This window comes from Colletotrichum godetiae (assembly GCF_030913485.1).
Source record: "Colletotrichum godetiae strain CBS 193.32 chromosome Unknown BDP55scaffold_52, whole genome shotgun sequence".
NCBI lineage: Eukaryota > Fungi > Ascomycota > Sordariomycetes > Glomerellales > Glomerellaceae > Colletotrichum > Colletotrichum godetiae.
Window position 1 is genome coordinate 248349 of NW_026851300.1, and position 18093 is coordinate 266441.

The 18093-nt window shown below is 51.0% G+C and overlaps 8 protein-coding genes across 8 annotated transcripts; 4 read left to right on the forward strand and 4 right to left on the reverse strand.

The window, feature by feature from the left end:
* The first annotated feature begins 175 nt into the window (after positions 1–175).
* Positions 176–1302, forward strand: BDP55DRAFT_677547 (uncharacterized protein). The gene is made up of 2 exons (XM_060575910.1): positions 176–542; positions 600–1302. Exons 1-2 carry the CDS (start codon positions 345–347, stop codon positions 1206–1208), a joined length of 807 nt encoding a protein of 268 aa, XP_060424954.1. The 5' UTR covers positions 176–344; the 3' UTR covers positions 1209–1302.
* Positions 1303–1519: 217 nt separating this feature from the next.
* BDP55DRAFT_677549 (uncharacterized protein) lies at positions 1520–3622 on the forward strand. The gene has a single exon (XM_060575911.1). It carries the CDS (start codon positions 1602–1604, stop codon positions 3153–3155), a length of 1554 nt encoding a protein of 517 aa, XP_060424955.1. The 5' UTR covers positions 1520–1601; the 3' UTR covers positions 3156–3622.
* On the reverse strand, positions 3622–3999 carry BDP55DRAFT_677550 (uncharacterized protein). The gene has a single exon (XM_060575912.1). The coding sequence runs from the start codon at positions 3875–3877 to the stop codon at positions 3659–3661; it is 219 nt and encodes a 72-aa protein (XP_060424956.1). The 5' UTR covers positions 3878–3999; the 3' UTR covers positions 3622–3658.
* A 180-nt stretch (positions 4000–4179) lies between these two features.
* BDP55DRAFT_677554 (cytochrome P450) lies at positions 4180–6544 on the forward strand. The gene is made up of 5 exons (XM_060575913.1): positions 4180–4976; positions 5038–5140; positions 5214–5282; positions 5348–5929; positions 5988–6544. Exons 1-5 carry the CDS (start codon positions 4602–4604, stop codon positions 6425–6427), a joined length of 1569 nt encoding a protein of 522 aa, XP_060424957.1. The 5' UTR covers positions 4180–4601; the 3' UTR covers positions 6428–6544.
* On the reverse strand, positions 6545–7828 carry BDP55DRAFT_677555 (glutathione S-transferase II). The gene is made up of 3 exons (XM_060575914.1): positions 7598–7828; positions 7216–7537; positions 6545–7149 (listed from the first exon to the last, which is right to left on the reverse strand). Exons 1-3 carry the CDS (start codon positions 7656–7658, stop codon positions 6717–6719), a joined length of 816 nt encoding a protein of 271 aa, XP_060424958.1. The 5' UTR covers positions 7659–7828; the 3' UTR covers positions 6545–6716.
* Positions 7829–9393: 1565 nt separating this feature from the next.
* Positions 9394–10640, forward strand: BDP55DRAFT_561645 (FMN-dependent dehydrogenase; the record flags this gene model as incomplete). Its single annotated transcript, XM_060570094.1, has 2 exons — positions 9394–9548; positions 9614–10640. The coding sequence occupies 2 exons, from the start codon at positions 9394–9396 to the stop codon at positions 10638–10640; spliced, it is 1182 nt and encodes a 393-aa protein (XP_060424959.1).
* An 835-nt stretch (positions 10641–11475) lies between these two features.
* Positions 11476–13743, reverse strand: BDP55DRAFT_677561 (uncharacterized protein). The gene is made up of 4 exons (XM_060575915.1): positions 13324–13743; positions 12780–13260; positions 12471–12712; positions 11476–12400 (listed from the first exon to the last, which is right to left on the reverse strand). Exons 1-4 carry the CDS (start codon positions 13598–13600, stop codon positions 11670–11672), a joined length of 1731 nt encoding a protein of 576 aa, XP_060424960.1. The 5' UTR covers positions 13601–13743; the 3' UTR covers positions 11476–11669.
* A 1890-nt stretch (positions 13744–15633) lies between these two features.
* On the reverse strand, positions 15634–17356 carry BDP55DRAFT_561635 (allantoate permease; the record flags this gene model as incomplete). Its single annotated transcript, XM_060570091.1, has 3 exons — positions 15634–15999; positions 16051–17040; positions 17132–17356. The coding sequence occupies 3 exons, from the start codon at positions 17354–17356 to the stop codon at positions 15634–15636; spliced, it is 1581 nt and encodes a 526-aa protein (XP_060424961.1).
* Positions 17357–18093: the final 737 nt, after the last annotated feature.

The window sequence follows — 18093 nt, forward strand, 5'->3', positions numbered from 1 at the left end:
TCGAGATGTTGGGCCGGGAGGCGAACCGGAACAGTCCGTACCACGACAAGCGGACCGATCCATCTCCACGATCAGCCCAGAATCTTCTTCGCAGGGTTTTAGTCGACTCTCCAACTTCTGTACAGGTTTTGCGCTGATAAATCCAGTGTGAGCTTACAAATGTTGTGGAATCTTTAGACATTCCTGACTTCTAGACAACTCGGATGTTTGAATATAAAGGGCTGTCGTGTTGAAGTCCCAAGCCAAATCTGAAGAAGAATTATTAAATCAGCAATCACAGAATTCTCTATTACATTACATCTCACATATCAAATTTGGATATATAAACGCCACTAGCTGCCATCATGTCTCTGCCCTATCACAAAGTCTTACTAGTCGGAGCGACCTCAGGAATCGGTGCAGCTCTGGCGGACAAACTTGTCCAGAATGGCACTTTCGTTATCGCTGCCGGCAGAAGAAAGGAGAACCTCGACCAGTTCGTCGCCAAGCACGGCAACACCAAGGCAGCAGCAGCGGTTGTGGATATTCTCAAGTTGGAGTCGGTAAGTTGATACTCTTGCTGTTGAAAAGGGAGCATCCGGCTAACAAAATGTCCAAAGATACCGGAATTCGCTGCATCCATCATAAAGGAACACCCTGACCTCGATTGCGTCTTCTTAAACGCCGGAGTCCAGCGAGGTATCGACTTTACCAAGCCTGAAGATGTCAGCTTAGACATCATTCACGATGAGCTTCTCGCAAACTACCTCTCCCACGTCCACTTGACCAAGGCCTTCCTTCCTCATCTCTCGAAACAAGACAAACAGACCGTTTTGCTGTACACAACTTCCCAGCTCGGCCTCATCCCGATGAAGAGGTGCCCCAACTACAGCGGCTCCAAGGCTGCCATGCATGGCTTCATCCTCGCACTCAGATCCCAGCTCAAGGACGCGTCTTCAAAGGTTAAGATTGTAGAAGTTTACCCGCCTGCGGTGCAAACGGAGCTGCATGATGCCAAGAATCAGCCCGACTTGAAGAACGGCCATGCTATTGGCATGCCGGTGGACGAATTTGCCAATGAGGTCTACCAGAGATGGGTCAATGGAGAGGATCAGATCCCGGTTGGAACCGCTAAGCCCATGTTTGATGCATTTGAGACCAAGAGACAGGACTACTATGAGAGCTTTAATGCCGAGATGGACAGGGTACTGGTGGACTTTACCGTTTGAGTGTTACTATTGAGTCGAAAAGTCTTTGGAAAAGTACAATGAATGAATCAAACGTCAATTTGATGATCACAAGTACTATGCGATTCTTTGTGAACTCAAGAAAAAACAGCATTCGGTTATTGTTCTGAAATCAAGATCGGATCGCCGAAACATGCCGGCCTGGTAGCACCGTCCTGCCGACCGAAATATGGGTCGACCCCGATAAGGCTCCGATAAAGAGTGGATCTCTCGGCTGTTCGGCGGCTGGCCCGTGCTTAACTCCGTCAATCGCCACCTTATTCCATTCGTTGACATCACGAAGCATGGCTGATTCTCGACATTCTCACGACCATAGTTCGATCCTCTCAACCATGTTTTCTCCCCCGACGTCCACCGAGGACTGGGATCTTGAATATGGCGACTAGGCTTATACGAAAACCGCTGGCCTGCGGTGGCTTTCTACTATCTGGTTGGCACATTGAACCACTCATGGCGAAGTGTCGACTTTACACCTCCGATCGATCCCCCGAAGCTTCCGAAGCTCCTACTCCCGATGCAAGCGATAACACACCAGAGAAGGAGAAGGGCGCCATGTCGCGCAAGCTCGAGGAAGCTACAGAGGAAGCTCTTTTGACTGGTGGGCGGCGCGGGCGTCAAGCTATCGAAGATGCTGGGTTCTCTGAAGAGCTGAAACAGCGGCTTCTCGATAAGGTCGAAACCGCCAAGTTTCGTTCCCAATACGCATCCGCTTTCGCTGAAGCTGAAATGCCCGCATCAGCAGGCGAGGGAACACGTTCAATGGCCACTGCGCAGGCTTGGACGGGCGACGAGTCGCAATCTGATGCGGTCTTGCGAATGCTCAGCGATGCGAAGAAGCCTCTCAAGCCCGAGCTGCGGGGGCAGTTCCAGATCCCGCCCGTCGACATGCGAATGCGAAAGGACCCAAAGATCAACCCTAGTCAGCGGGCTGCTAACGCTCGCGAGAAGGCCTCGACGTATACAGGACTGGGGTTCAAAGAGCAAAGCGGGCCGAGCGCCAAAGAACGCGAAGAATTCAGGAAGGAGCTTCGAGATCGCTTTGGGGCGGCAGCCAGAGCTGTACCGAATACCATAGCAGGCCTTGAGTCGCTAGCCAATGAGAGAATCGAAGACGCCATTGCTCGTGGACAATTCAAGAACATCCCCCGCGGCAAGGGGGTTGAAAGAGACGCAAGAGCCGACAATCCCTTTATCGATACCACCGAGTACATAATGAACAAGATGATCAAGAGGCAAGAGATTGTGCCACCATGGATAGAGAAGCAGCAAGAGTTGGCAAAGACCGCCGGCGTGTTTAGAGCGAGGTTACGCAACGATTGGAGGAGGCACGTGGCCAGGATGATCTCGTCAAAGGGCGGAAGCTTGGAAGAGAAGATGCAATTGGCCGAGGACTATGCTCGTGCAGAGGAACGCCATAACCCGCGCAAGAGGAACAGCGACAGTCTTTCGGTGCCCACCAATGTGACGGGTGATCCTGTCATGGCGAAGGTGCATCAACCGGTGGTCGAGGGCAACAGCACCGGCGAATCCGGAGCAGAGGCAACAAAAGCGAAGCATGTCCGGCCACCGCTACAACCATTCCGTGACTCTGACTGGCTTGCAACTGAGAGCTCGTACATGAATCTCGCCGTCAACAACCTCAATGCGATCGCACGTTCCTATAACCTTATGGCGCCTGAACTGGCGAAGAAGCCATATTACTCCCTTGAGCGCGAGCTAAAGGCTTGTTATGCCGATGTCGCGCCACTTGTGGCGGAAACTATTCGCGAGAGAGCCACCAGGCCGACAAAGACGTTGTTCGATGCAGCAGGAGGCGGCCAAGTCACGGTCTTTGACCGATTTAGCAAGGAGGGAACATCGGCTAAGATATACGATTCAAGGGCCCCTCACTATGGCTTCAAGGAGATGTGGAGGGATCTTTTCAACTGAAAGGAGATGTATTTGTACGTCCGGCCTAATACAATGAGGTCAATGAGTTCCATATGCCTTGGACTGGCCGCAATCGACAACGGGAGTGGGATGCGTATCTCCATCATTGACGTCTCCTTCCCAACGCGACGGAAATGTTATGAACATCCACCTGCTGAAATTTAGCCTGCCTCCCGAAGTATCATTTGGCCCTGATCGGGTCATTGTGAAGAGCGATTCTCATCGTACGACCAGCTACCCCAACCGGGCTTGACAACATGTAGCACTCGCTTTGTATCGGAACGTTGATGGATTGCTGAGAACCTACGGGGGAATAGGGTTAGCATGGTCCGCTAACAGCCGGCGCCCAGTATGTATGCCCTCACAGTGAACTATGCCAGCCTTATTCTATCTGGGTCAGCTACTCTCGTCGCTCAGTAACAGTCAAAGCCTTCATGGTCAACTTCTCCCCCCCCCCCCCCCCCCCTAGTCACCAAGAAAACGGGGCCTCGCATGGTGCACCCCTAGCGCCTTGGCCCAGCGGTTAATATGGAACACTCAGCTGGGTACGGGGGGTTTCCATATGTCTCTATTGATCTGGACCTCGACTCCTTGAGTTCGACTCCACGCCAGGGCTCTTTTCTGCATGCTTTCTCCTCACCCTGTGGTCGATCATATTTCGTTATAATGATGCGGACTCTTTGCTTGAGACGCCATCTGCAACTAAATGAGAAGACGGACATTGCTTGATGAGAAAAATTGACAAGAAGAAGTCAAAGTTCTTGATCATAGATAAAAAGTGCTTGCATCGACATAGTCCCTTGAACCTATTTAGACTTCTCCTCAAAGCTACGAAACCTTTCATACTTAGATTTGAGTTGTTCTTATTTGAAAGGTCGGAATTAGACTTCCTGACGGGACCTGATTCCGAGTCGATCTTGTATTCATGACGTAACTTCTCTCAACATGATTCAATCATCCCACCGGTAGAGAGAGATTAACCCCCCACCATTGCATAAGCAGAAAAACAAATTGGCGCCGGCGTCCAAGATCGGTACGAGCCGCGTCTTGGCTAAGTTGGCGGGAAGTTGAGACTCGAGACAAACTGACTTGCAACATCGAGACCGGTGGGATACGCGCCGTCCTCCGATGAACAACTGTCCGAACGCCCGTCAACGAGCCTTCTGATTGGTCTCATCTGAAAAATTGCCGTACACAATGTGTTCAGTCGGAGCGGGCGCGGGCCGGCTTGGATAAGAATTCGTCCGAAAACTACGGATCGCGGACTCGCGGACGTTCAACGTCCGGATGGTTGGTGTAGCCCACCGATGTGCCACCAGCCCGACAGTCCGCCATGATGGTGGGTATATATCGTGCGGCCACATAGGAACTGAATCTCTCAGATTTGTCTGAATACAGCTGCACCAATCAAGCGCCAGGCAACAAATCATCTCTTACACAAGCAATATGGATACCAACTTTTCCAACGAATCCCTCGTTAACGCGGCTACAGACCGCCAAGAAGCCACCCAACAATCATCTTGGTACTATTTGCTCGGAACATGTATACCACTTCTTGTTCTCGCCCTGTTCTGGATTAGAGACCAGGGCAGCAAGCTCCCATATCTCAACCCGAAAGGACGGTTCGAGTGGTCCTCGGACAGGGTTGTTCGGGAGTTCGTATTCAACTCTTATCGGATGCTGTACCAATCTACGAAGAACTTTATCGGCAAGCCTTTCCGTGTACTGTGTGATGTCGGAGACGTCATCATCCTGCCACCCGATGTTGGTCAGGAGATCCGGAATGATAAGAGGTTTAGCTTCGTTCAAGGCCTATTTGAGGTTGGTCCTCATAAAACTTGGTAGATTGAGATGCAAGACTATACTAAAAAGCATGGCATAGGATTTCCAAGGACAGTATGCAGGCTTTGAGGCTTACAAGGAAGCATGCCACCCTTCCGAACGTCTCCAGAACGTGGTCAAGCTGAGGCTGACCAAGACCCTTGGTAGGTTAAGCACTCACCTTGCAGCCACCAACTTGAACTCCATGATCAATGCTAACTGGTTGCTATCTCGTAGGCAAGATCTCAAGCATCCTCTCGGAAGAAGTTGATGAAAGTCTACAGGACACATTGACTGACTCGACTGGTACACCTTTTTTTTCTTAGATGCTGAGATTTTGGGCTTGGGTCTTGTGCTAACAGTTGCTCTAGAATGGCATGACACAGTTGCCAAACATGAAATCCTCAACATTGTATCCAGAATGTCATCCCGAATCTTTGTCGGAAAACGACTAGGACACAACGAGAAATGGCTAAAAACCATCGTCGGGTACGTCGAGCTCAGCGTCCATGCGATGCAGAACCTCCGCTTCTGGCCCAAGTTCCTCCGAAGCATCGTGGTGTACCTTCTTCCGGGACCTACGAAGCTGCGCGCGTACATAAAAGATGCGGAGACGCAAGTCTTTGCGGAGATCAAACACCGCCAGCAGGAAGCCGAGTCCGTCGAGGAGTACAACGATGCTATTGCGTGGTTTGAGGAGATGGCCAAGGGGCAGAAGTACAACCCGGCAGTCTCTCAGCTGATCCTCGCTGGTGTGGCGATTCATACCACAGCGGACCTTGTTACCCAGACGCTCTATGATATTCTTGAGCACCCTGAACTTATCCAACCTCTTCGGGAGGAAGTTATTCAAGCCATTGGCGAGGGGGGGTGGAAGAAGACGTCGCTCTACAACATGAAGCTCATGGACAGTGTTCTCAAGGAGAGTCAGCGGCTGAAGCCGAATCAGATTGGTGAGTTATTGTGATAATGTCCATGCGTCAAGGAAACTCTGCTCAAAGATATCTCAAGTGGGAATGGCCCGCCGAGCCACGGCAGACGTCCAGCTCTCCGACGGGACCACTATCAGCCGCGGCAGTGCGACCGTCGTCTCAGCCGAGCGGATGTGGGATGACAAAGTCTACGAGAACCCGAATGCCTTTGACGGCTACCGCTTCTACCGAGAGCGCGGCGGCGCCAATGACGCAATTAGCCAGTTTGTCAGCACCAGCGTTAACCACATGGGTTTCGGTCATGGCATGCACTCCTGCCCGGGCCGTTTCTTTGCGGGAAATGAGGCTAAAGTGCTACTTGCTCATATGCTTCTGAAGTATGACATGAAGTTGGTCGAGGGCGAGAAGCCGAAGTTTGCAGAATTTGGGTTCACCCGTGAATCGGACTCGGAAGTCAAGATTTCGGTTCGTCGACGCAAGGAGGAAATTGACCTCTCTGTCCGAGAGGAAGCGGAATGAGTCTGACATTTGGTCACCAAGGCTTTGGTTTTGAATTGATCAACGGCCTGTTGAAGACTTTGCGTAATAGAATGGCGGAGTGCACTTATAGATGGAGAACACCTACTCATTTATGAAGCAAGGCTTAAATTAAACTAGACGAGTTGAAATTGGGCACAACTTGGATTTGCCTTCATCCAAAGATTCCTCCATCCAACTCAAGTTCAGGCTTCAATTCGTTTCTAGTATAGAAGTCCTATCCGACACCACCTTACAGAGGTCACAGGCGACCTAACTTCCTCAATCCCATCTAAGGTGACGTGTAGACGTAGTCGTACGCCTTCTTCGCCTCATCAACCTGCTTCTTGACCTCAGCTTCACTCTCGACAAGGTCTTTCTCTTCCTTTAGTCTCTGTTCCATGCTGGCGACGGACATGTACGGAGAGCTGGGTATCTGGATGCCGCGCTGGACAGCAGGTCTCTCATAGCACCTGTCCAACCAAGCCTTGACGTTCGGGAACTGGTAGATATCTACACCGGCCATGGGAGCGCCTTGCACCCATCCAATCATTGAGATATCAGCGATGGTGTAGCGTCCACGGTCCGAGCCGACGACAAAGTCCCGTTTGTCGAGGTGCGTGTTCAAGACGCCAAACAGTCTCTCCGTCTCACCGACGTAGCGCTGTGTGGGGTAAGGGATTCTTTCCTTGGAAAATCTGACAAAGTGGTTTGCTTGACCTTGCCTGATAATGGAATTAGTATACGTAACTTTGGTCAAAGACCGTGAACCTCGGACAGTTTTAACTTACATGGGACCCAGTCCGCCGTGCTGCCAGCCAATCCAAGACTCAGCTCGGGTGTAGTCATTGTCCGAGAGGGCGAATGAGAACTTGTGCTCAGTGTCGTACTTGCGGGTCAGATAACTGAGAATAGCACTGCCCTCGAAGACGGCAAGCTGTTCGTTGTCATGGTCTACGATTACAGGGATGCGGCCATTGGGGTTGAGCGATGTGAACCATGGCTCCTTCTGAATGTTTTGCATGATGTTGATGCTCTGGACCACGAAGGGAAGCCCGTAAGCCTCCTTCAGCTCCTCCAAGATGATACTGGCCTTGTAGCCATTGGGGGTACCTAAGTATAAGTGTTTAGAATGGCTTAACAGCTCCAAGTGCAGTTTCTTGCATAACTTACCGAAGGTCAATAGCTCAATGCCCTTCTTGGCGATGAGACCGGTGGGACGTGCTGCAGCCATTGTGGTGTGATGAGATGAGCTGGGGTTGGATGATGATATCAGATGGGACAAAGCGAAATTATTCTGGAATACGATGGCAAGTTTATAAGATTTACAGCTATGTTATCGCAAGATGTTGCAATTGGGCAATTGTATGTTGCAAGATGTTGTAGTCGTCAAGCCAGTTGGAATGTGAAGCGGATTGCTAATGCGATTCCAGCTGACAAATGCTTCTCCACTGTGTTCCATGACGACAAGGACTGAACACAGGCGACTCGCTGGAGTTTAGCGCTTATTCGGTTCCGGAAAAGTGGCGACTGGGGCCGCTTACCACGCGACGAGAGCCTATTCCCGCGCGCCAGCTTACACCAGCAGCTTGTCCGGCACGGAGGAACAGAGAGCTTCCCAACGTATTATAACACTTGATGGAGCTTGAACTTGAGGCTTGCACAATATAGCTGTCTCGAGGCACTTCGTGCGACCGCTCAAGATATTCCAATGGCTCGGAGTGAGATGCTCTGAAATTAGTTGTTGGGTGTGTTGGAGTAGGGGTTCATTAGTCCTGGAAGTTCCACTACATGGAGAGGCATACCGAAAGGCCTGCAGGTCAGCGAAGACGTCGTAACACAATACCTCGGCGTCGAGCTTGTGACCGAGAGTCTCACCGACACTCACCGAGGCGAATCGAATTCTTCGCGCCCTGGGAATATATGCCGTTATTTGTAAGTCGTTGAGTTTCTGATTCCGTGCGGAGGAAATCTCTCTAGGCCTGTTGATTTCGGATGGTACCTTATCTTTAGAGATGCAGGCGTGCGAAATATCTACCACCCGGGGAAGACTGAGCAATTGATGGCTCCAAATCGTAAACTCGTCGACAGAGCCAACAGGAAACCCATGAGTTTAATCATGACACCAGGAGAGCATCCAGATTTACCTTTGTTTCGAGCACTGGCCCGTGAGATGTAGTGATACTGCATGTGCAGATTCAAGCCCTTGATGGCACAGGCGGCGGTATTGAGTGAGCAGCAATGCTGGTTTTCCCACAATCTAGGGAAACACGCCCCGGGCAATTTGCCCACTGTCATGCAGAGAGCCTCACTCATATTGTGAACATCCGTACGGACACTCACTCAAAAGCAAGATCTCTTCCTGAGAGACGTCCTCATACTGCCCCCACGTGCCCCTTGATCGTGAGCTTGACATGTTGGGGACGTGACCCAGAGCTCTGGAGGACCTGCGGATTGTTGGGGGTTACCTTAGTCATTTCCCAGAACTCTGGGCTCCAAACTCCCGGAGAGGCAAAAAATCCCGACCAGACCAATGACCCCACAAGCAGCTAATGATCTAGCAGGGAAAGCTCCATGTCAGGCAAGGATCAATTCGCCAATGCTATGGAAGTATGACGTTAAATAAAGCTCCAACACGAATGCTGAAGCAACGAAGCTTCCTTCTGTTTGGGACCGATCCAGTCTGACGGGTCACGGTTTGACGGTAGTTCATCCGCTCTCGAGTGAATTGGGTAACTTGCAGCGGTTCACGAGACCGCCGGGCGGATACCGAGCATGCACCGAGTGACGCGATCCATCATGGCCCCGAGATCGGACCGTCACTCGGTCAAGTAAATAAAGCTCCATGACCCGTCTTCTCGCGCCGATAAGGTTCCCAATCGCCTGTTTTTTGGACGACGATAGCTTCTTACCAAACACTGGGCCTCAACTACCAAGCATCACCAAGCTGAAGTAGCAGTCTAAATAAGATGACGCTTATCAAAGAGCCAATCCCGGAGCCGGTGAACATCGCCGACGTCCATAAGATCGCGCAACAGAAGCTCGCTAAGCCGGTATGGGACTACTACGTGACCGGCGCTGATGATGAGTACACACTTGCACGAAACCACGAAGCCTACAATGAGTGAGGCGCACCCCGTTCATCTCCGCAACTTAACAGTATCAGTCTAATCATTGATTGTCGTGCAGTATCCTACTCCGACCTCAAATGCTCCGCAACGTGAGCGACATCGACACCTCAACCACCATCTTCGGCAAACGCTACGATATCCCGATCGCAATTGCACCGAGCGCTTATCAAAAACTAGTCGGCGGAGAAGGCGAGCTTGACGTCGCCCGCGCCGCATTCAACATCGGGACCAACCTTACGCTATCAAGCAACGCCACGACGTCTCTCGAGGATGTTTCAGCAGTAATCCCTCAACGCGGCCCCGATTACCCTCGCCCTTGGTTCCAACTTTACTTCCTCGGTAGCCGAGACCTCACAGCAAAGCTGATCAAGAGAGCTGAGAATGCTGGCTACGAGGCCCTCGTCCTGACTGTGGATACTGTCATCTTGGGCAACCGCTTGCAAGAACGTAGAACGCCGCTGGAGCTTCCCCCTGGAGTTGCAATGGCAAATGTTGAGTCGCGCAAGTCGGGCGCAATTTCTACAGCCGGTCTGCTCTTGCGCGCCAAGACTATGGCGGAGCACAGGAAGATCCAAGAAGAGAACCACGATCATCTCGTCGACGCTAGCTTGGAGTGGAATGAGGTCATTCCATGGCTGAGGTCGCAGACCAAGATGAAGATCGTTCTCAAGGGAATATTGACTGCGGAAGATGCCCAGAGATCAGTAGAGGCTGGTGTTGATGCCATTGTTGTGTCAAATCATGGCGGGCGCCAACTCGACGGTGTACCATCGACAATCGAGGCATTGCCTGAGATCACCGATGTTGTAAGAGGCAGAATCCCCGTCATTGTCGACGGCGGTATCACAAGGGGAACCGATGTGTTCAAGGCCCTCGCCCTCGGCGCCGACCTGGTTCTCATTGGCAGGACCGCGCTGTGGGGATTGGCTTGGGATGGTCAGAAGGGAGTCGAGGGAGTTCTCAATATCCTCGAGAGAGAGTTGACGAGAGCTATGGCACTGATGGGAACGGCGAAGCTCAAGGATATCTCAAGAGGTCTGCTTGGACGGGCCAGGCAGAATGGATTCGGCGTTGCAAAGCTATAGATATGGGCGTCTCATCTTCTCACGGGGTGGTCATGGACCAGGCAGGATGATCTAGATTGGAGTTGATTTGCTTTTCAGCCGAGCCTCGATGCGTTAGACGATAGATCAAATGCTATTTCTTTGTTTCTGGCCGCATGACCTTGAAAAACGATTGATCAATGATTCATGCGAGCCACCTGCATCGACTTAGTCTCAGCGGATGCTTTCAACCCCATCCCGATATCAAGGAAATAATCGTGGCCTTCGCGAGTTTGTGGCATGACCGTGCAGACGGTAGAACACAAAACGGAAAATTCTTACTGGTGTCCACATACTTTACTTCAGTACCTACCTTACTTAGAGACCAAAGTCCAGCAAAATCCATGATGATATCTCAGGTACAGAGTAAGTAAGCGCGGTATCAAGGGGCAAATACCCTCGAGTGCGTAACTCAAGACCGCGATTCCGGAGATAGAACCCTGACATCGACAGAGGGAGATGACATGAAGTGGTAAATGGGAAGAAGTCATTGAAGGCTGATGGCGAAAACGAGAGTTCTGTTGATTTTGGAGTCGGCCTGTCCATAAACTTTGGGACAGGAATCCTCCGAGAAGCAGGGTTCAATACTCCAAATCCGACCTCTCAATAACAAACGACCAAGCACTTACTCGTGCGTATGGTCTAGGCCCTGACGCGATTACGAGATCCCCCTGATTCAAGTAAATTGATGTTTAGACTAAATGCGTGCATGAGCCAGTTCGGGCTAGTATGAAAATCCGACAGCGCAGACACGATCGGATAAGCTATTCATCTTCGAATGCTTGACAATGACCGGTTCAATTTGAGATTTTTGAGATTGAATTCTTCACACGTTTGTTGGATTCATGAATAAGTTAAGTGCTATTTCTTTCACACTCTCTCTATAGCTCGGATCTTTGCCCATCCACCAAAGCATTCCGAGGGTATCACTATCGAGAGCACCCGCGTTGTGCGAGTTTATATCTTATAAGTCTTAAAGGAAGCCGCTTTGAGCCCTGCATGCTCTTAATTCTACTCTTCGCAAGGACCTCTGCAGTACTCAGCACCCGCAGGTGGCGGGCATCGCGCACCATTAGGCACAACACCGCTAGAACCGCCTGAAACACCCTCTCCGTTGAAGTAACACTTTCCAATGTCATCCTGGCATGGGTTACCTGGACCAGGGCAGCAATATCCGTACGCGTTGATGTCGAAGTTGTAGCAAGCGACGGGGTCAACCTTTGGCTCCGTAGATGGTGTAGCTGACGGCGCGGGGGCCGCGGTGCTTGTCACCACCAAGGTGGTTATCTGAACGGTCTCCAAGATGGACGTAGTCGAGACAACGGGGGCACCCTCCCAGTCCACGAGAGGAATGCCAGCAATAAGAGGCTTGAAAGCTGTCTGGTTCATGCCAGACCAATCCTCGCAGATATTCTCGACGGCTGGCTTGTATGTCTTCTCCGCGGGCTTGTTACAGGGCGCGGAGCTGCTGACAGGCTTCGAGCTCGTTGTTGGTGATTGAGTTTGGCGAGGGGTGTTTGTGGGCTCCTCGGGTGCTGATTGTTGGGGTTCCTTCGAAGGGTCGCTGACAGTCTGTCCTTCGGGGACTGGGACAACGACGCCTCCGAACGAGGCAAGGCCACCACCGGGCCCGCCGAAGGCGACTGCTCCCGCGGGGATGACAACTGCGACAGTGCCTGATACTGTGATGACTTCAGGCTCTGCGCTACGAGAAGGTGTCGGGGTCGCAATTCTTGAGGGAGCTAATCAAAATGCTTTCGTTAGCAATACGAAATGAAGGCTAAATGTGTTGTCCTCAGTGGAATGACTTACGCTTGCTGGTTGAAGTGATGATGGTGGGGGGCAAGGGAGTACGAGACAAAGAAGGCGGCGCCGATGAAGTCGTTGAGTTATCGAATTGCACTTGGCGCTTCCGGCGCACCAAAGTAGAGGATGCAGGAGCTGCCGGGCAAGCGGGTTGTTCCTCCACGTTAGGGAACGCCATCGAGTCAAGTGCAAAGATGGCATAGTTCTGCGCATTCTTCACCTTCTCTGCTGCTGACAAGCGGGAGCAGCTATGACGTATCAAAGTCAGCGGATCGATCTTGTAAGTAAGTAGTTTCGAGGACGAGCAGGGCTCACCATGTCGCAGAGTAGCAATCCTCCGACCTGTCATCAAGGAATCCGAAGAACGGGTTCTTGAGATCATCCGCCCGTTCTCCCGCTCCCGTGGCAATAAGCATGTGCTGAGTCTCGTGAACCAAGACAAAACCCTTCGACATGTCGCCGATGGCGCTTTCGGTCTGCCATTGCTTCACCATTCCCTGATTGGTGGGACGAGTCTTGTCAAAGAAGGTCTCGCAGAGAAGCAACAAAGTGGTACCAAAGACTGCGGCCTCGGTATCTGTGGCACTCTGTACACCCGCAACCATCTGGCCATCCGCGCAGGGTCCATTGTTTCCGGAGCAGCCGAAAACAAGACTCTTGTCTGTGACAGTATTCGGGGGGAACAACGGCTCAGGGGAAAAACGGAAGGCTGTTTCGACACTTGGGGCCTTGAGGGAGTCGATCACAGGACGGTAGTGCTTCTCAACAAGGTTGGATGCCGAAGGACCTCCGCTTTCTAAGTAGTGACGACAGAGTTAGTATCTTGTAGTAAAGAAATAGCAATGATGGGCTGGCTAACCAGGTCCGAACCAAGAGAAGTAAGCCGGTGTTCTCGCAACATTGGACTTTCCAAGGGCAGTAAGGGCAGCATTTGCGAGTTCGTGTGCCTCGACAACGCCCTGGTCTATGTCGGTAATCTGCTGCGGGCTGCACGACCATTGCCCCTTGATGATGACAGCTTCACCGTCGAAAGGAGCGCGTTTGTTAATGCTCTGGTGTGATGCATGTGATGCAACTACGGGAAGTGACGCCAGTAGAGAGCCTGAAAGCAGTAATGAACGTAAGTTGAACGACATGGTGTAATGACTGAATAGAATATGTAAAGAGTGACGAAGGAGCTGGTTAGCTTAGCGCAGAATCAGCACCCGTCGGTGGGAGCGAGAAACATGCAGCACATTTATGGACATCTACGGCCGGTACAGCCGGCGCATTCTCGAGGCCATAATCTTTCAGAAAAGATGTAATTAATTGTGATGCCGCATCAAGACCGGTTCGTAATTAATGTACTACGAGTAGCGCCTCTTCGCCAAGTAGCTCTAAGAAGACCACAATGCTATCAATAGCACCAAGCTAAGCAACGGGCCACAGACACGGGACCACATGAAACGCCCACATATTGCCACCCTTGGATTAGACACCATGACATGGGCTATACGTCCCTGGCTATGACTTCTGAGTATTCGATTGCTTAGATAAGACACATTGAGAGTTTTAAGCACTCCGCCTCAGATAGTTTGGAATCTCAGCGGCATTTTGTATAGCCAATGCCACACGGATAATCTCATCTCCCTGTTTGGACAAGTTCATCCGTTCTGTTAAATCGCTCTTAAAGTTCATTACTAGGACGGCGAACGTTAACACAGTCTCGGTTATCAATTAGGAGAGTTCATTTTTGGCGAGGCCGTCGTCTACTCAAGTAAGACTTAATTGGCAATTTTTGACTGCTCGCCGGACTTCTCGGGGAGGTATAGTAGGCTTGTCTCTGTTGCTCGAATTGCTCAACGGCGTCACAGATTCAAATTACCTCAACACGACGATTACTTCAAAATCACTGGAGAACTAGAAACACAATTTCCGTAAGCACTCGTCAGTCTCATACGGCTCGTTTTCAGTACCGCAACAAGGATGAGGTGAGTTTATCGAGGCGATGGTGGAGAGTTTGACGGCTGCGCGCGGCTAAGGCTTGACGCACAGAATGCGATGGACGAATAAGTGCAGTGGTGGTGTGGGCCAAGCCACCATTATAAGAAACTTCAATCTAAGATGCCCAGCCATACCGAATTTGGGAGAAAGCAAGTTCTGAAGTGTCATAATAGACTTGCGCAGCAATTATGGTGCCGACTCGTTTTCGCCGAAGAAAACCAAGCGCAACCATTACAGGGAGCTGTTGATCCACCCAGCGGAAGTTTCGGAGGGTTACATTGCAGCTCTAAACGTCTTCTTCAGGAACAGAACAAAACCTAAATAAACCAATCCTGGTTGAGATACATCCTGACAGCCTCTTTTTGTAGGGCTAGGTGCCGCCAAGCTGTCAATTTTACAGCATCTTGGCAGGTTTGTGCCGAATTGCCTACTTACGCTAGTGGGCTAGACCACAGACATGACTCTTCGATCTTGTGAAGAGGAGAATGAGCATTGGTTGTGCAGCATACACCAGTATACTGTGTGCCAAGATTCAGTTAGCATGAGACCAGATGAATGCACTGTCGACGGTATCACCGACACGGATGAGGCTGACTCATTCGTCATTCGCCCCAAGGCTGGACAACGATCAACGGTGTTAGGATAAGGAACGAACTAGCCTACTTGCAATCTCTTTGGCTAACCGAGCATAAGTTGAAGGACGCACAGCCTCATCCGACCAGTAAGTCTTTGGGCTGTGTGGGATGAAACGTACTCGATGCCTTGGCATCGTGACATAAAAGGTTTTCTGCCCACGGTATCATGAGTAGGAAACAGATCATGTCTTTCACCTCTTTTCGGATTTCTGTTCCTGAATGGAAGCAAAAGGGCAATGATTTCACCCGACAGTGAGGGAGTCCCGAGCACTGACATACACCCAGTCCCAGCATGCTAACTCACGGCTGTCATAAAGGAGAATAACTAGAGTATATAACTTGCGGTCTGGTGCGAGTGAAATCATCACATCGAAGGCTTTGTTAATTAGCTCACCACAGTTACCTCGACCAATGGAAGGGGAAAGTTCAAGTTGTAGTAGGCGCTAGGTCACCGTCTGAGATTTGGGGAGCAAGGCATCTTTCTGCTTCACATTTGCCCTTCGGTGGTTCCAAAAACACAGCTTATATCTCCTTTCGTTCTCCATATCTTACTAATAAGAGTACCTGAACCTCCTGTTCTCAAAGTCTGTCAAGTCCATGAGAACTTCATCGGACACATCCTCGGCATTCTGACCACTAGCCTCCGCCTCTGCGTCTCTCTGTTTATTCCTTTTTATTAACAACAGCCGAATTGCGATAGCCAACACGACTTGACCGGCAGTACAGCCCATGATAACCTTACAGCCAGTACCGTAGATGGGCGCTTCCGACGCAAGGAAGGCTTGCGGGCCTATGATATTGCCCACACAGTACGCTAAGAAGACGAAGGCAGTTGAGGTCACACGCTTGGTGTAACCCGCAACGTTGGCAGCCGGCATTTGGAGGGCAACGACAAGAGCGCCGACGAAGGAGGGACTCTGAAAAACTTGTTAGAAGCAACATTTTGAGATTCAAGGCTCCTCACTTACAATGTAGTACGCCATTAGTAGCCCGTTTTTGTTGCCACGGTCCAGCTTCAAGAACAGGGAAACCGCAATGAGTGTCGGCAGAACCCAAGTCATCATAACAATGGTCCGGAAATTTTTAAGCTTTGAGGCGCAAAAGGGACCAGTGAAGATGAAGAAAGCAACCCAAGCGCCGTAAGGAATGCCGTAAGCAGTCGTTAAGAGAGCGTCCTTTGTGAAGCCCTTGACAATGAGTTTGCCAAAGTTGGCGATGCCTCCGTTGACAATTTCGTTGAGAAGGGTGTAGAAGAAAAGAAGCCACACTTGGAGGTCCTTGAAAGCCTCCTTAATCTGAGCCGGCTTGATCTTGCTGCTGAAGACACCAGTCTTGTTGCTCTGGCTGCGAGCAATAAGGAGGGCTTTCTCTTCCACGGTGAAGCGCTTGGCCGTCATGATGTTGTTTGGCAAGTAGAAGAACAGGATGATTCCCCATACGATGGTCAGACCACCACAAATGATGAAGATGATTCTCCACACATCCCATCCATCCGCCTGGCCGACACCATAAAATAGAATACCGCCGATCATGGAACCGAATCCATTGAAGCAGTAGAACGATCCAGCACGCATTGGCGCCTCCGCTCGGGTATACCACATGCTAACAATCATCATGAAGCAGGGCGTGATGACGGCCTCAAATGCACCCAAGAGAAAGCGGCAGACGGCAAGGCCGGCGAAGCTATGGGATGCAGCGGTGCAGGTGAGGACAGTTCCCCAGCAGAGGACGAAGATGCTGACAATGGTGCCGGTGGGGAAGTGTTGAGCAAGGTAACTTGCCGGCCATTCTGCAAGTAGGTAGGCGAAGTAGAAGATGCTGGCCAGCCACGAGTACTGGCTCTGGGAAGTGTTGGTTGTTTCAAAGAGGTCAAAAACTGCGCCATAACTCAGAGCCTGCTTATCGATATACTGGAGGAGATATGTTCCCATGAGGAGGGGCAGCAACGTAAGATCGATCTAGAAATGGGAAGTACGTCAGCATTCCGGAACACTGTAGAGACAGGAAATGTGCTGCGTTTTCCCGGGGAATGGGTGTCGGAGAACTAACCCGACGAACAAGCTTCTTCTGAGCCTGTTCATCCTCCATAAGCTCTCGCAGATGCGCATGAGAAAGGCCATTCTGCTGCAAGAAGATCTCGGCCTCATCAAGAAGCTCAACTTGGCCAGCCTTGAGGTCCTCTTCGATGCTGCCCGGCCGAGAAGGCTGCTTCTCCGCAATCTCCAGATCCTTGGACCTGGGTTGCTCTACGTTGACGGAAGCTTCAACCGCCATTGTGGAGTCCGGGGAAGCGGGCGAGCGGGTCGTCGCTGTTGTGTTCGAGCACGGGATGAACGATGTGGGCACAACTACTAGGTAGTTTACAGGAGTTACATGTAGCAACCGCTGGTTGCTGTTATGAAATGAGGCTTTACAGAGTCAGGCGAAATTGCTGAGAGTCGCGAACTCGGACAATTGCGAGTGGTCGGAACTTTCCCGCATCGGCAAATCCCAAGGTCGGGAGTCTCCTCTTATTCATTGTCATTATCAGAGGTAAAAGATTTCCGGCGTTGGCTTTGTCTACTTCCACTCAATCAACCCAAGACCTTGCCCCCGACTCGATAAGGGCTTAACCGATAGCGACTGCTTGAACATGCCTCTGGGCGGCGGCCTGCTTCCGACAACATAGGCTACAGATAAGATGTCAGGCGATATTATCTGCCCAAGCCAGCGTCATATCCTAGTATTCCTCACTAGCAAGACCCATTTGCTGATAAGGGTCCCGAGTCTTGAGCAACTTCCCCGCGTTGAGATGGGGGCCTGATGAAGAAGTGGAGTTGCCGTGGGCACTGTGCAGCCATTGCCATTGACGGAAAACCAATGAAGACCGGAGAGTAGATTTGGATGCCGAAGCGGGTGTATCGACGGTTGAAGACTAAGTGGAGACATTTCGGTGAACCTCCGCCTTATCAGCTTGCGCGTTGACTAACAACTTATCAGACGCTAGCGTGAGTTGATCGGAATTTAGCCAT